Source organism: Ambystoma mexicanum, chromosome 6p (genome assembly GCF_040938575.1).
Source record: "Ambystoma mexicanum isolate Mex_15411 chromosome 6p, UKY_AmexF1_1, whole genome shotgun sequence".
NCBI classification, from domain to species: Eukaryota; Metazoa; Chordata; class Amphibia; order Caudata; family Ambystomatidae; genus Ambystoma; species Ambystoma mexicanum.
Window position 1 is genome coordinate 1,479,385,057 of NC_090935.1, and position 18,380 is coordinate 1,479,403,436.

General features: G+C 44.6%; 1 protein-coding gene across 2 annotated transcripts in view; it reads left to right on the forward strand.

Annotated features, from left to right (window-relative positions):
- Nucleotides 1-18,380, forward strand: part of LOC138510562 (cytospin-A-like) — a 1,126,527-nt gene that overhangs the window by 309,716 nt on the left and 798,431 nt on the right. For both annotated transcript variants that reach the window (XM_069626319.1, XM_069626320.1), the window contains exon 4: nucleotides 5,098-5,254. In XM_069626319.1, the coding sequence (XP_069482420.1) occupies nucleotides 5,098-5,254 (157 nt within the window). The remainder of the gene's footprint in view (nucleotides 1-5,097; nucleotides 5,255-18,380) is intronic.

Genomic DNA, 18,380 nt, shown 5'->3' on the forward strand with positions numbered 1-18,380 from the left:
AAGGATAATTGTAAATGTATTTTAATGATACATAACTGTGGATATAGTTAATGAAATAGATCATTGAGGAATTTGCCATTTCAAATGCCCAAATAATGTCAAATGTTATGAAATACTTTGTAATCTTTTACGATTTAGTTTATTGGTGAATTCGCCTTTTTTAAATGCTGAGTTTTTTTTAAATATGTGCTTGAAAGGGTTTAGCGCTGCCTTAATCCAGTTGTAAAATCAAGCACAATCCAAGTGTTCATACCTTTTATTGGACTAACAAAATATTGCGCTAAAATTGTAGTTCCATAAGCTTTTGAAGTCCCAGAGACCTCTTAACTATATGGTAGTCACAAGACAAATGTGAAACAAAGGAAAACACACACAGAACTGGCCCACACTTTCATGGGGAAAAAGGCAAGGGATTCTCTCCCACTGCAACTTTTTTGGGATTTGTCTGAAATAATCGTTTACACAGAGATTATCAACCAGGTCCCACCAATTTAAGATGTCACCTGTGAAACTAAAGCTTCAGTCAATGAAAGCCGCTCTATTCATCATGGAATAGCTGATTGTTTTGGGTTGGACCCCTGTTACTGCATTAGTTAACCACAATGTAATGCAGCACAAATGAAAATATTGAAATATGCCAAGCCGCAGTGGAGCTAATAACATTCAACAATTCACTTCCCAATTTACCCACTTGCCTCCAGTTCCCCAATGTACACAGTTGCATTTATTTCTACAAAATGGCTGATGCTCCGCTTAACTGCTGAATTTTCATCAAATTGTGCAAAAACGATGAGCATCGCCTCCCCGTCCACTCTTCCTCGTCCCAGTACTTTCCTTATGAGGCCCCTGCCTCCGACACAGGACCTTCTTTTATTTCTTTTAATCCCTATAACTCCTTCCCCATAACTACGTTACCCAGTTTGAATTTGTCCTGCCTCTGGCTGGTTGGGCTTCTTTTTCCCGGCGCGAGTGCTGGGGAGCAAAAGTTGTTGGCCCCCTGGTGGGGTTGTGTGGCGGGGCCTTCGGCTCCTTCAGGTGCAGTGATAATCCCGGGTTGCCTGCGGGGCTCGGGACCCATTTGAGCTGGTTGCCTCGCCTGGCTTTGGCGGGGCTATGGCCAGCACAACGCATTGCGGCCCGGGTCCTGGAGAACAGACCTGGGTGCAGGTAAGGAGGTTTGGGGTCTTTCACTCGACGGGTAGAGCATGAGTCTACCAGCACCTCTCAGGCATGTGACAGCTACAGTGTCAGATGAAAGTAAATAATTACATGTTTCCTCCTAAACGCTGTTCTGCTCGAGAGGCTTTACGTGTTGGTTTCACTCCGCTTTGCTCCGGAGGTGGGTGGCTCCGCCTCTGGTGCTGTGAGAGGGGTTACCGTAGGAATTGATTGGTATTCTTCCTATTGGTTGTTTTGTTTTCTGGCCTCTATTTGGAGTAACGGCTAGTTGGCGTTTAGTTGCATGTGCAGACTTGGTTCAGTGTTGAGAAGTCTGGGCATCCTTTGTTCTCTGGTGTTCTGAAATTACACAATGGGTAAACATTATGCAAAGAGCAGGCATCTGGTTCTGTTGCCTTCTTCGTCTTCCTCTTCTCCTGAGGTATGCAGAAAGAGAAAGAAGACGGCTAAACATTTTTTCCTGTCCAGGCAGGAGTAGAAGAGGCTGCTGAAACATCATGGAGGGAGTCGTGCTCATGCACATGGACACAAGCGTAGGCATCTGGCTTCCTCTTCCTCTTCGTCTTCTGGGATTGGATATCCTTGCCAGCCTGGTGGGTCGCCCCTCTTCGTCAGACGAGGAGGCGGCTGTCCGGGATCCAGTGGCCGTCGGGTAAATTCCAGCCTTAAGAAGGTTCATGCAGGGGTGCATCTGGCCCTTAGGATGAATGTCTTTGGTTCCTACACGGCTGAAACGGTGCTAAATGGTTTCAGAAAATTGAAAAAGGCTGTCGATGGAGGTTCCGATTGTGCCCCTTTGTTATCAGACATGCAGAGACAGGTTGAATTTTTGTCCGGTCTGGCTTTTGATGGGGTGCGTGGTTCGGCCGTGGCCATGGGGGCTTGTGTGTCTGCCAGGAGGCATGTGCATCTGAGGGGTTGGAAAACTGATGGTTCTCAGAAGGCTGCTGCCCTGAAACTTCCTTTCAATGGGTCCAAACTGTTTGGGGATTCCCTTGAGGATAAGGTGCACAATGTTTTTAGGGTGGACAAACATGCTGACAAATTGCGATGCAAGCCTCCTTCAACGGCCAAGAAATCTTCCTCTAGTGCTGGTGCAGTGACCAGCAGGTCTTTCCCTGGCTCCTCATCACATTATTTTCAGAGAGCACAGGGGGGTCGGGGTCCTCCATGATTTTCACATCCTGGGCCGGTACCTAAATCCTGACGGTTTGGACATGCCAGCAGGCGGGCGTCTCTGGCAGTTTTTTCCGGTGTGGGAAAGGTGGTGTTCCGACTCCTGGGTTCTGGACACGGTTCAGAGAGGTTATCTAGTACATTTCCTTTCTCCTCCTGTTCAGAATTGCATGGTTCGGACTGTGGTTCCCAGGTCACGGATCAAGAGGTTGGCCTTGGAAACGGCTCTCTCCGAATTTGTGTTGAAGGCGGCTATCATGCCCGTTCCTCTCCCTGTTCAAGGTCAGGGATTCTACTTATGGGTGTTCCTGGTCCCCAAACCTTGGGAGAAGTTCACATAATTTCGGACCTCAAAACCCTGAACTGCTTTGTCTGGAAGGAACACTTCAGAATGGAAACTTTACAGAACATTCTTCCAATGTTGTTCAAGGGGGATTGGATGGCATCTCTGGATCTCCAGGATGCTTATTACCGCATGGTTCTCCGTCCCTGGCACATGAAGTTCTTCCGCTTTGCGGTGGGATCCTGACATTTTCAGTTCAGAGTGCTCCAGTTCGGGCTGCGATAAGCCCCAGAGTGTTCACCAAGGTGGTGGCTCCCCTGATGGCGCATTTACATCTGCTGGGCATTCAGATTTTTCCCTACCTGGACGATTCCTTGATCAAAGTGTCCTGCCGGCAGAATTGCAGACTCATCTCCGATTGGTCTGCCAGGCATTGCAGGACTGGGGTTTCCTGGTGAACTGGCAGAAGTCTCAGCTGGAGCCTTCTCAGGATCTAGTTTTCATAGGGACACAGATTTGCACCAGGATGGGGAGGGTGTTCCTGTCCCTAGAGAGGGTCCGTCGCTTGCTGACTGTTCTGGGCAGGGTTCTCAGGAGGCAGTATGTCTCTGCTCGCCTGTTGCTGCAGTTGCAGAGGCACTTGGTGTCTTGCGTGTTTCTAGTTCCTTGGGCCCGTTTTCATTTACGTCCCCTGGTGTCTTATCTTCTCTCCCACTGGCTTCAGACATCTCAAGCTTTTGAGGCTTTGATTCCGGTGTCCCCAGCACTGCGGGACTCCCTGCTGTGGTGGTTGGGGGTGCCAAATCTACGGGCTGGCGTGTCCCTGGTCCTTCCTCCTGTGACCACTCTTACTAATGACGCCAGCGGAAAGGGTTGGGGGCTACGTTTGGGGTCCTCTCAGCTCAAGGGTTGTGGGATCTGGAGGAGAGCCATCGATCATCCAATTGGCGAGAGTTGTGTGGCATTCTCCGAGCTCTGGTGTACTTCAAGAGGTTGCTGGAAGGCCGGTCGGTTTTGGTCCAGACAGACAATACAACGGCCCTGGCATATTTCAACTGCCAAGGGGGTTGCGGCCGCTCCTTGAATGCTCTTGCAGCTCAGATAGGCGCCTGGGGGGGAATCGCAACTGGTGTCCCTGGTGGCCTCTCATATCAGGGGGGTGTACAATGTTCGAGCAGATCTTCTCAGCCACCGGTTTCCCTCCTCTGTGGAACTGGTCCTGACGCCCCAGGTCTTTGCGGAGGTCTGTGTCAGATTCGGGACCCCTGTTCTACACCTGTTTGCATCTCTGGCCTCAGCGAAAGTTCCCCTCTTCTGCTCTCGGTTTCAGGCCAAAGGGGCTTGGGGTGTGGACGCCCTCTCTGTACAGTGGCCTTGGGTCTCCTTTATGCCTTCCGCCTATTCCCCTTCTACCCCGGGTGATTCAGCGCATCAGAGTGTACAGGGTGACTGTGTTGTTGGTAGTTCCGTTCTGGCCCCGCCGGAGTTGGTTCCCCTCTGTGTTGGAGCATGCGGTCCCAGGAACCTTGGCGGTTCCGAAGTGGCCTTGTCCGTTCAAGGGGATCTGCGGTTGGAAGTCTGCCGGATGCAATGGGCTGTGTGGCTATTGCACGGTCTAGGCTGATATCTCAGGGGTTCTCAGGTCCTGTAGTCAAGTCCATAATGAATGCTCTTAGACCCTCCACTCTGAAGGTGTACGGCAAGCATTGGGGACATTTCCGGGACTGGCCTGGGCAGTCCGGTATCCCTCCCCTGCGTTTGGGCCTCCCTGCTATCCTTTAATTCCTCCAGGAGGGTTTTGAAACTACTAGAAGGAGGAAGAGTGGACGTGGAGGTAATGCTCTGATTACTTACTGGTAATCGTAATTACTCCTAGTCCTACTCTTTCTTGTCACAGTACTGACGACCCTCCTCACACTCCCTGCGGGGAAGGTCCCATGCTACGGCTTGCTAATATAAAAACAGGGTAATGTAGTTATGGAGGAGGAGTTATAGGGGTTAAAGGAAACAAAAGTAGGTCCTTTGTCGGAGGCAGGTGCCTCATGAGGTAAGTACTGTGATGAGGAAGAGTAGGACTATGAGTAATGAAGATTACCGGTAAGTAATCAGAGCATTCTCGTCCTTAGCACTTTCAGTCTTTTACATTGATGATTTCTTTCTGCATTCTAAACAGCTGACTGAAACCATGGCTCCAAGATGTACTGCTATAAAAGCTTGGGTAGAGCAGTAGAAGTATCTCTAGAAAGACCTAAAAACCGTGTCTGGCAATATATATTGAAAGTGTTTTGTAAAAGGCTGCCATACCTTTTGTGGCGGTTTTGTATTGCTACTGCAACACTATTAATTCTCCTTAAATCAATGGATGTCCCCATAACTTTGTGTTGTGATGGTTATTGCTTGTGCTTCTGTTGGCATGTGCATATATTCTTATCAAAGCATTGATGTCTTTGCATATTTAGAATGAACAAAACGAACAGATTGAAGATCTGAAAGAAAAGTTGGATGACATGGATAATGAGAATATTGCATTGCGTCAAATTGAAGGCGACGCACTGGATGCATTGGAGAGCATGAGAATGGAAAAAGAGGCATGCGAGCAAGCGCTGAGAGGTTCAGGTACTGGGAGCTTGGATGTCTGCAAAATAGTATTATGAAGAGGAAAATGTCTATTGAGCACAAAACGGATGCAACATTTTATTCACACAATATTACCAAATACAGGCAATGCGAGTCTTACAGGCTTAACAGCGTGACGAAGGGGCCTGAATAACGAAACGTTTCTTCATGTGAGTGTCAAACGACCTTGCTGGAAGTTCACTAAGGCGATGTGAATGCGTGCATCACCTTTGTGAACACATGTGCACAATAGCACAGACACCATACTTGCCAACATTCTGTGACCAAAAAGATGTAGGATTTCAAAACTAATAATTCCCACAACAATGACATCACAGGAAAATACAAAGCACACATTGTTGGCACCATTGAAACATTCTAAAATACACAACCCATCAAACAGCACAACATGGAAAGATGTTGAAATGTTAAAAATGTATAATTCTGAATGGTAATTTAACACCAAATTCAATTACCTAACTTCACAGAAGGTAATCACACAGAGCTGGTAGGCAACATTTGACACTGTTCTGTAGCAGCAGCCCAGGCAGTACATATTTATTGCAAGGTGAACACTGAAGGACATGGTGACTGATACCCCCCTCAGTCTGATAGGCAGATGCTGTGTGATGGTGTTACACTCTGCCACTTGCCTTCACTGGTGGTTCACCTAAGGGTTGTCCCGGCCACAGTGCAGGGCAGAGTCACATAGCTGTCAAGTCAGTGGATTGGTCTGAGCGCAATCAAAGGAATCACCTACCAGTCCACTGTATAGACAGACTAATTAATGTGTTGCATGCCTTGTCCTGGACCCTGCCTTAGAGTCACATACATCACTTGCCACTGTAAAAAGCCGTAGGTTCTGTCACTGAAATCTGTAGGCGTAGGCCTGCTTAAAAAGCAGTAGCCTACTGCCTAAATCTGTAGGGCTGGCAACAGTATGAGACACCAGGATGCAAGCATACGTTTGCTCGCATCTAAATGTGCACCCATATGTCACAAAAGGTCGTGTGCATTGAAATACCTGGCTGGGCATTGGTTTGCATTCCAGTGACATGGAGGCAAATGCGTTTTCTTTGTGTTTACATTCATACATGGCAGGCCCCCAAACACCTGCCATGAGGAAATGTGCTCCCAGGACTTAGGTGGCTACTCCCAGTAAACATATGCGTGCTAGGAGTATAGGATTTATTAATATGATATGATTGGTTATTTCTAACGCGCTGAATACCCAGAGGTTTCTAAGCACGGACCCGGGGATCGAACCTGTGTTGTCGAGCACGTTGCCCCTGAGCTATCCTCCAGAGACTGTGTGGCATACAACCCCATAGGAAGGATTTTCCTAGATACTTATGTGTAGGCTTGAAGAGTATCAAACCACACCAGGTTGCAGGGTTTCTCTGTATGTGGGTTGACATTGCAAGGGGTACATGTGACAGAGCAGTCGAGCTCTCAAGAGGTGACCAGGGTTGCAAGAAATGACACACACTCAGGGGGTGTCTGCATGGTATGTGTATCCATAACTACTCTTGATAGAGCTTTAGCAAAAATGGCGGTGCATTATGTTCCAGTTGAGCAGCTTTTGGGGATAGAGCCATCGGGGGTGGGAGCTTCCTCAGATGTCCCCCGGGGGCTTATCTTCTATCTCATACGTATTACATGGGGGGGCGAGTTGGGGGGGGGGGGAGAACGCGCACACTTAGACTTGTGTTAGAAGTCCCCTCTGTACAAAGTGTATTGTTTGCAGTGCAAACAATCATCGTGGTGGGCCGGGGTTTCCCTTTTAGAGTCAAGAAATAATAGTCATGCACATTCATTAGTAAAGTAAGTTCTGGTAAGAGTAAGGAAAGGGTATCTTAGTGATGCATTCGTAACGGCTGAGAGAGAGTCTCTGAAAAGTGCTGTGTTAGATAAGGGGCCTCATTACGACCCAGGCGTTAAGGGTTAACGCCGTCGTTAACCCTTAACGCCTATTCTGATTTTAACGGCTGCTCTTAGCAGCCGTTAAAATCCATGGCGCTAACCTGCCATGATGCTAATTACGCCACCGTAATTTACGGTGGCGTAATTAGCGCCTTCCCACTTCCCATTATGCCCTATGGGACAAAAATGGGAATGGGGAAGGGAAAATGGGAAATGGGGATTTACCGCCCCACTCAACTTGGAATGGGGCGGTAAATCCGCCATCCACCATGGTGTAAACATAGTTTACACCATGGTGGTAAAGTTGGCGCAATTAGCGCCTGGGTCGTAATGACGGTGAAATAGTCAAAACAACATTTTCTGATGGAAACGCTTATACATAAAGAACTGGCGGAACCTCCACCAGTGCCAGTTACACACCCTTGTAGTACACACTACAGCACAGTTCAATCAAACATCAAACCAATGTCCTTCATTCTTCAATGCGGGAAACACCATCTTTATTCACGTGGGCTTGCGTGGCAGACAGACTAGCCAATGCATTTCGGACTATAGATTCCTACTAAGACAAGTAATTTTTCCTGTTATTCATTATTTGTGTGAGATGGTCATGTAAGGATACTTATATCGTGATTGCTGTTATTTTTATCCTGTGAATTCTTATGATATATATCAATTTCTCGTGGTTGAGTTGAGCTGTTCCTCACCCCCCCCCCTTTTTCTCTCCTTCCTTTCCTACCTTCCCTCCTTGTTAAGATATGTTTATTACTTCAATGGCACTTGATGTGGTTGAATTTTATTTATTCTTGTTGTTTTAAATTTTAGAGGGTTTAAGATATAATTACGCAATTTATTGTTTTCTGGTTGTTCTTGTGTTCTGTAAAATCTGAATACATGTGTTCTAAAAATAAAAATAAAAATAAATTCCTTCATTTGGGCGACATCTAAAAGCAAAATAGAAAAACAATGATAGATCTCTTTCTAAAGAATTCTTCAACATCTCTATGAATATATATGTATAGTCTAATGTGTACGTTAAAGATCATACCTGGCCATACGTGAAGCCAAGGAAATGGATGTATTCCCTATAAACACAGAGAACATGTTTGATGGATCATAACCCAAGAGATGTTCATTGTCATCAATGCATAATAGTGGGAATTAACATATAGGTAGGGTACCTTATATTCCTGAAGGCATTTGTGTCAACACAAGGAAGCCATATACTGGGGGTAAAAAATGCATATATACCTCAATGCTAACCACACGATTTCCTTATATAAAAAAAAGGTATGTGCTCTACATGCTTGCAGTATCTTTCAAATTGAGTCACTTGCAACTACTTCAGTAATGTGTATTGCACAGAGTGATCTGGGAGTTCAATTCTTGAAAGAAATCTTCGGTCAGCTCGTGACCACTTTTATTTACTACTTCTTATTTTTTCGCAGGGGAGCGATGATGTTACCATGCGGCTGATGTCATTACGCCACTGCACAATGATGTCACGGGCCAGCGCACAGCATACGTTCCCACCGTCAGAAAACATTTGCAACCAGAGGCCACAGACACACTTCTACATGAGAATAACCTAGTCATTAATTTATCGGCAAGAAATTGGAAGTCACAAGAACTTAGCGTAGTACATAAGGGTCTGAATTTCGTGCCCGCCTACAGTACCAATCCCATTGAAAGGAAGGTGGAGGTTTTCAGATTTATACGAAAACTTAAACTAAAAGCTTTTTTTTTGCCAACCTTCAGCCTTCTGAAACACATGCCATGGATAGGATCATTGACTAATATGTAGAATGTAGACCCACTAGCACAGTTATGCTTCCCAGAGACATTCCACAATAACTATTTGCCATGAAGCTGTCCACGAGGACCTCAGAAGAATGGCTTGCAAGATGCCAAAATATCTTAATTTGCATAGAGGAGAGATGGGAATCATAAGATCACTTTATGAGTATGAGAACATTGTGATCCGCCGACAAGGGAAGGGCACTTGTTATCATGAACAGCTTTGTCTTTGATGAGAAATGCCACTGTCAACTAAATGATCATGGCATATATGAGTAACATGATATTTACCCTATGGAGATCCAAACTAATCTGGTCAAACATTTGGACTATGCTGAAGAGATGGGTTGAATAAATGAAAAAACAAGACAACTCTTATTTTGCACTTGCCCCCAAATCCCTACATTTTACTTAATTCTACGGCCCATAATGTCATTCTACATTCTGTTTAAAAACAAATATAATTGCCGCAGAATGGGGGTTGAGCGGATGCCACCCGGAAAGTCTTAGTAGTACTGCTAGTGTATGTATTCCATTCTGTTTCTTCTGCCATGAAATCAATAAACAATATTTAAAAAGTACTTCACAGTTCAAAGTGCGATACTGCACACTTTATTTCATTTACCTGAAACTCTGCATTTCATGTTAACTAAACATGTCTTATCTTTGAAAATGTAACTGTGAAGCCTTCTGTAATCATTAATCTCCCTTCTTAGAGCAGACTTGCCACAGGCTGGAGTGGTGCGGTTCGTATCTCTCTTGTGTGAACAGTTACACATTTCCTCACAGTGTTCAGCTGCACTGCTTGGTCAATCACTGTACGACATTTCTTTATTCTTTTCACTTAAGGGCTAAAAATAAATAACCAATATTTCATTTCCCCATCTCCATCTTATCGATTATCTCAAAGTTTTAGGAGCAATTCTTTTTAAATGTGCCATTATTTTTTATCAACGCACAATATCTTATTCAAGCACTCTTTATTTTTTCAATTACATTTCTACAACACACTGTTTTAAAAGCAATATCACTTATAACCTTTACTTATTACCTAAAATAGACACACAACTGATCAAACCACCAGGCAGACCGATTGTAGGTGCAACTGGTAGCACTCTACAAACCCTTGGAATATACATTGATTACTTATTACTGTATATATATGGATATAAGTGGACAGCAATGTAACCGAAGCTGAACATTTTCTTGCTGCTTTTTGCGCCCTGATACCCTCGGGTCTGGCATGCATTATAAATAATAAAACAAACAAAAAAACTTTCTCCAAACTATTATCCAGAAAAAATAGACCTACACAAAAAATACATCCGATTTCTACAGATTTTGGAATCAATCCAAATAGAAAATGATGATGTTCTAGTTACTATTGATGTCAAAAGCCTGTATACATCAATTCCACACTCCCTAGGCATTGAGGCGGTAGAGTGGATTTTATTACAAGAAAATAATGATCTTTTTCCTACGATTTATCTTGTGAAAGTCATATTTCAGATTCAAGGAACATTACTATTTACAGACCTTCGAAACTTGTATGTGAGTCACTATGGCTCCCACGTACGCAAACAGCTTTATATTTAAATATGTATAATTATCCACCTAGTATGGCACAAGTACATCAAATATTGGGGACATTATATCAATGATGTATTCACTACTTTGCATGACACTCAGGAGATTTTGACTCACTTCCTTGAATACCTTAACACGATAGACACATGTATTCAGTTCCCCTGTAACATTTGTAAACCTGGGATCAATTTCTTGGACGTCAATGTTAGATCAGATCTAACCAACCTCATTACCAATATTTTCCACAAACCTATAGATAGGAGCAATTTGCTGCACAAACCCAGTTTCTATACAAGTACATAGAGGAGCCTATCTTATAGCCAAATGGTAATAGACAAATGCATTGTGAGCAATGATGACCAGTGGCATGCAAAAGTTGATAACATGATCCAAACATTTGTTGAGAGAGGTTACTCCACAAAGGAACTGATAGAGGCAGAAATAAAAGTGGAAACAAAAACAATGGAGTCGTTAATCTACAGCAACAAATAGAGACAAGAAACTCTTTTGATCTTTGTATCCAAACATTCCACACAGAGCTCTAGGATAATGAAAAGTATTCTGAAACTGTATCAAGTTATTTTGATGACAGTAATTACTTTGTGGTACTTTACATGAAGTAATTACTTTGAATTTTCATCAAATTATTTAGGGAATTTTACGTTAGGGGGTAAGAAGGTGGTGGGGGGTTGGGGTAGGGGCAATAATGAAGGGGAAGAGGGGACATGTGGAGGAACTCCCCAAATTGAAAAAGAAATTGATGACAAAATGTGAAGTAATTTCTTCATGGTAAAGTACCACAAAGTAATTACTGTCTGCAAAAGAGCATTAAACCCTCTGAAACATTGAAATATTTTACTATACAACAACAGGATAATAAAACATTTTGCGACACCACCAGTATTAACACATAAGAGGAGGAGTAACTTGAGAGACCTGTTGTTCTGCAACACGCCAGATACAAATGTCAGGGCTAACCTTTAAATTAAACTTACTCTTCTTTAAATTGTAGCAATTGTAACAACATAACTAGAGGTAATAAATAATGTGTTCCACACTTCAGCAAGCAAAATATTTCATCTTAAACACTATGCAACACGAAGTATGCCATCTTCTTAATTAGGTGCCCTCGTGGCCTGTATTAAGACAGTCCAAGATTAGATGCAACATCCAAGACTCTAACATCAGAATGAACAATCCAAATTCATCAGTGGCCAGGCCTTTTTCCTGAGAACAGAAACTAAATTGCAGAAAAGTGGTTACCAGTTTTGGAAGTGATTAATGCTAGCATCCCATCTGCGAACCCAAGTAAGAGGTTAGAACAACAGGAGATCTATTGGATCAACAGACTCAACATAGATATGCTTAATGGGATGAACAAAGAACTTAGGTTGTCTTGCTTTCTGTGAGTGATATATCATCATTCATTCACTGGACACGACGAGCAGTGCATGCCTGTATTTACATCAATGGCCTCACTGTCTACCACGGCATACTTTAGTCTATGTGAGCAGGAGCTACACACTAAGATGGCTGCCGCCGCATCCTCCAGTCTGCTGGAAGACCTACCCATTCTGCATGCCCCCATCGAGTCTTGCTTGCCATTGGCACATGGTCACTGCATTGACTGAGGCAGCAACATGCTGGCAGGAGAAGCCGGAAGAGTCTGCTTCCGAAGGCTGACTCATAAGGCCCAGAAACCCTGTCTGGGTCTGTCCGGGACAAGAAGGTTGATCGTCCGAGCACCAACCTTGGTATTTCCTATATTTATTTGTTTGCTGTATTGCACCCCCTTTTCTGCGTCCAATAGTACACAACTACTCAGCTGTTGCCCCAACTGCCTTCCCCAAAAAAGCCACCAAAAAAGCCAGTGCATCTCCTGTGCTCCAGTGCACTTCTCCCTCACCACAGCAAGTCCAAATCATGCTATTAGCCATAGCGTTGGGCCAATAGTTTTTCTCAAATCAGCCGATGCACCTCCTGTGCTCCGCTGCACTTCTCCCCCAACTGCAAGAAGCCCAAATCATGCTATTAGCAGTAGATATGTGGCAACAGCCTTTCTCAATTCAGCCGGTGCATGCATGGGCTCCGCTGCACTTCTCCCCCCACTGCAGCAATCCTAAATCATGTTGTTAGGAGAGCACAGTACGAGCAAGGCAGACTGCACAATGAGACAGCTATCCAGGTCCGGCAGTTCAAGAGGAGGAGAAAGGTGGCGAATATCGAAAGGCTGACAAGGAGAGACACAACCTTGCCCTTTTTGACGCAAACCCGGAGGCCTCTGTGGAGGGAATCGTAATACCAAGGACAATAGCCCAAGTGTGATGCAACAGATGTCAACAGTACACTGAGCGTGTTGACGCTGATAAGCAGGAGCAATGGAAACTTCTACTACCATGGGACCGACATTGACTCCAGTTATGATGAAAGCCAAGCGGTTCATCACAACCAGTGAGTCGAGGGGAAAGCTGATAAGAGCCGGGCTGTGGTGAATGAAAGATGAAAAATGGCAAATTGAATCAAATTTAAAGAACTTTAAATGTGTTAAGCGGAGACCAGCTGCAGAGGGAACCGGTACCACGTGGGTGCTAACTCGAGAGACGCTGGTCGATCCCCGTCTGAGTGAAACTACAGAAACCAGAAAGCTATAGGAGAGCCGCCAAGTTAGGTCAAAGGGGTCATACAGGAGGACAAGTAAAATCCCTGTACAATCAAAAGCCTTTGACCTAAGAAATGTGAGAAAGCAAGGGAAGTGAATCCTGCAAAGATTTGTGAATATTACTTTGGCAAGAGTGAACCCGGAAGAGGGATGCTAACGAGAAAGGGGAAGTCTAAAGTCCCAAGAAACAGTGTGTCGACAAGAGTGAACCCGACCAAGGGTTGTCCACTGGAACTGTTTAAAAAGACATTATGATTTGTGAAATAAGGAAAAGCCATAGTGAAACCTTTGGGGGGAGGCTGAAAACAAAATAGGGTCTGCGCCCCAGAAGAGGGGGACCCAGGGCTGAATCCATCACCCGAGAAATGCCATGGTGAACCCGGTGGAGGGCGGCTGAAAGTAGAAAAGGGGTCTGTGCCCGGACAAGGGGGACCCAAGGGTGTAGCCATCACCCGAGAAATACATAAAACAGAACTTTGTGTTTGTTAGTTCGTTTTTTGTATGCTACACCATATCAGGCTCGCGGGATGAGGAAACCAACCAATGAAGGTCTTGATATTGAAAGGAACTGTTTTACGATCCAAGCCTGGAAGAGGAAGATCCAAGGGGTGAAAAGCAATCACTGAACACCACGAGGAGAAGGGGTCAGCGCCCAGAAGAGGGGGGCCCAGGGATGCAGAGCCCTCACCCTAAGTAAAACCAGGAAAAAAGGAACATTTTAGTTAGTTGAACACGTTAGGCCCTCTAAGGCAAGAGACTTTCGAGGGAAATTAGACTTGGCCAGCAAGGCTCCTGATAACCTGGAACAGAACTGTTGACTCGTGCTGGGGAAGCTCGAGTGTGTGCTGTGCAGCAAGATCCCACCTTACCCCGTGCTCAAAACGTGGTTAAGGAAGATCCGGCTACCACATCCTGACATATTATTTGAGAACACTTCTTTCTTTTCTTGAAAACCACCCCACACCCTTTTTGTGTATTAGTTGTAAGGTTTGGCAATAGGTTTCTTAGTATAGGCTGTTTATTTGACACAACACCACTAAGACTGCCTTATTTTCATTTGATGGTCGACACTTGCTCCCATCTTAGATTTAAGTTTAGATTAGGCGTTTTTCCAACCTGCATACAGTTTATAATAAACACCATTGAACTTTGATCACTTGTGTCTGTCTTTACATTTGCCACCATGAGTTCCTTATATATTGTGTCAGGGTTGGGATATGATTCAACTGATAAAAATTGAAAACCTGTGCTAATAATTGTGGTTCCACCTGAAGGGGAAAATAGAATTGTTGATCTCCTAGACCCTGATTGCGTATCCACGTTCAACGAGGTATTATTATCCCAATTACTTATTCCATATATTATTCCATTATTCCATATAGTCAACAGGATCTATTCTTTACAACTCAAGTTCTACTAGATACCCTTTCTCTATCGCACATACAACTGTTTGACTGAATAATTCTAAAAGTTCGGCTAGTCTTTTCTTTCATTAGGCCTAGTGCATTGAATCCTCTGCCGTCTGTACCTTTTTTTCAAGGTGTTCAGTCTCCATCGGCGGCTGGCTCATCAGGGTTACAGATCAATCTATCCCAATCCACTCCTTCAATATACTCAGAATCAGAGGGCTCAGAGAGGGAACTACAGAGGGAACCCTTGCACCCCTGGAAGAAATGGCTTACCTAACCAATGTCATCACCACGTGGAGTGCCTCAAGAGTGCCTGTTAACCTGGAGACGCTGCCCACGCTGCTTTGTACCATTGCAGGATCGCCTACAGAAGCTACTGTATTATGGAAAAAAAATTCTTGTGGAAACCACACGTCGTGAAGCCATGCCCATTTTGCTCCTCCTTCTTCTATAAAGGCAAGGGCCGAGTGTCACCCTGCGTGCGCCACACAGAGTGCCTCAAGAGTGCCTGTTAGCCTGGGGACAAAGCCCACGCTGCTTTGGAAGATTGCAGGATTGCTTACAGAATCTACTTTATTATTGACTAAAAGTATGTGCATTGGTATATATATGCATAGGGAAGTAATACTTCCACATTACAAGTGATACTTACTGGTTTTTGCCTAAATATTTTGTAGATTCTTGTGCAAACACACACAGCATGAAGCTAAACCCATCTTGCTGCTCCTCCTTCTATAAAGGCACAGGACACGCGCCACTGCGCGCCCACTACCCAGAGTGCCTCAAAAGAGCCTGTTAACCTGGAGACGCTGCCCATGCTGGTTTGGACCATTGCAAGATCGCCTACAGAATCTACTTTATTATGGACTAAAAGTATGTGCATTGGTATATATATGCATAGGGAAGTAATACTTCCACATTACAAATGATACTTACTGGTTTTTGCCTATATTTTTAGTAGATTCTTGTGCAAAACCACATGGCGTGAATCCACGTCCATTTTGCTGGTCCTCCTTCTATAAAGGCATGGGCCGCGCGCCCCCACACGCGTGCCTCCCGGAGTGCCTCAAGAGTGCCTGTTAGCCTGGATACGCTGCCCACGCTGATTTGGACCATTGCAGGATCATCTACAAAATCTACTTTATTATGGACTATGCATTGGTATATAATTGCATAGGGAAGTAATACTTCCACATTACAAGTAATATTTTCTGGTTTTTGCCTATATTTTTAGTAGATTCTTGTGCAAATCCACAAGGCAGGAAGCCACACCCATTTTGCTGCTCCTCCTTCTATAAAGGCACAGAGCCGCGCGCCACCACACGTGCTCCACCCGAAGTACCTCAAGAGGGCCTGTTAGCCTGTTAGCTGGCTAGCATTCATAAGGAAGTGGAAAGCTCTGGGTTTTTCATTTCTGCCCCTCACTGCATTGGACTGTGTTGTGTTATTTCACTGAGTAGTGCAGCTTTTCAGCCAGGAAGTGACCATGAAGCAATATCCTCGGACAAGGAAAGGTAAATCCACCGGGCTGTGGATGTACGAGGAAATCCTGTGTGCGCTGCTTGTGTTTACTCCGGTGAAAAACCCAATGCGAATAAGCATGGAATTACCCCTCTCCTTTTGCCCCCCTGCCCCCAGTTATGGACATAACAATGCTGGAGTTGGGGAGAGGCTCTCCCCGCTTCTTATTGGGTCAGGAAGTTCACCACTCGAGCCCAGGCGAGCCAGTATGGGTGATACTGACAGTGTACAGTTGTCCGAACAGCGGGATACAAAGACAAATACCTCCTACCTGGAAACACCTCCCATCTTTTTGGTGGGAGAGGTGTCCATACTGGCATTGTCCGAATATCCTCAGTGTCAGAGGCAGGAGGAAGAATATGAGGTTGTGTCTGCTCAGCTACCAGCTGGCGCAGGGGTTGAAGTTGGAGTGGGATGGGATAAGTGATTTAATGTTGAATGCATTAACTGAGCACACTAAGTGTTTAAGAGCAATTATCATACTTCTGATGAATTTCCAGAGCGTAGGGAGCAGGAGAGGGTGCGGTTGCCACTGTAATAAATAAAGAAATATTGAGAACAGGAAGGATGATGGAAAAATACTGGATGCCCATTTTGATGTGTCCAGAGATCCTAAGGAAATCACCTCACTCATAACAAATATGGGAAATCGGGACTCTATAAAATGCTGTGTGGAAAAGGGAATGGGGCTGGAGGAATTAAGGAGAACAGTGTCTTTTGAGCCCAGTGTGCGCTGTTAATCTCATGTATGTCTAAAAAGGGAAGGAAAAAGAACAAAACACAAATATCGAACTCTGGAAAAGGGTCCAATAAGCCCTCCCGAAAATCCTGGCGGAATATGGTAAGGGAAGAATTGGGTGCTTTGCAGGATTATGAGTATGGCTTAGCTTTGGAGGGGGAGCGGAGGACTGTCTGGTAATTAGAGAAATCCATAGACAGGGAAGAAGTATTCCAGCCACAAATACGCTAACTGAAGAAATGAAACACAAGGGAGGAAAAAATTATAAAAATCAGAAGAGAAATAACCTACCTGGTGATCCTGTAAATGTAAAGAAAGGACCTGCCCTGTACCATCTTTAAAATAAAAAAACAAGGAAAAGAAAAGCTAATTGGGGCTGCTGTTGAATTAAATAAGAAGGATTCTAGTATCAATGTACCCAAAAGGACAGCTCTAGGTCCTATTCCTACTGGAAGTTATGTATGTGAAATGATGGCATTGTCAAATTCTTTGAGTGCAGTGGAGGTTGGGTTGCTTAACCCATTGACTGCAACCAACTCTGCAAATAATGTACTGAACATTAGGGCATCTGCTCATAGAGAAGCAGCTGTTTTGGGCACTAATTGGGAAATTGTACAGCCGCAGACTGAAATACCTCCCAACAAGCAGTTGTTAGAAACGATGGTTCGAAATACTCTCACTAGCTTGCTGGGATTACATCCCGAGATTCCCCAGTCAACTTCTTCAAGGGGGGGGGGGGGTGGAGGACTCCCTTTGATTGATTTAGAGGAGAGGGCAGAGCATTGGAATCCATCTAGAGTTCCCAACACTACCTGTAAAATAATAGGTATAAAAGAGGCTTAGCCTAAGGAGGGGGAGTCTCAGGTAGCAGCCCCAGGCAGTCTTACATTTGGGACAAGGGAGATGCAGGAATGAAACCCCTCCAGTGGGTCTAGAGAAATTAACACAAACATGAAGGCATCTATACCCCCAGAAGGATTGAGGGCAGTCATTAATCAGGAGGGGGGAGGTAGTGGCGGGTGGGAAGCAAGTACACACAAGTCAGTATATAACAGCAAACTTAACAGTGTGCCATTCAGACAGCCACACTTCCCGAAACAATCCCAGTGTTATCCTCCACTATATATTTAGTTATGGGGTCCCGGACTCGATGAACAGATGAAGGGTTTTGGCACTACTCAATGAAATTCCTGGCCTGAGATGAATTACCTCGACTGATATTAAGTTGGTGGACTTTATCCACCCAGAGCGATATGATCAGGTTCGGGTAGTGCTGTATTTTCGATCAGTGTATGAAGCCATGCTGTTGGAGGTTAATAACTTTGATAAGTTAAGATATAACATTCTAAACTTTAGTTCAGGGTTTCTGAATCCACACATTGGTAGACAATTGGAAAGACCTGAAAGAGGGCCACAGGAAGGCCCGTTGTGTAGGAGAAGTGTAAGTCCACAAATAGGGGCAGAGCAAGATCTCAATTGGAGGTGGTTGGT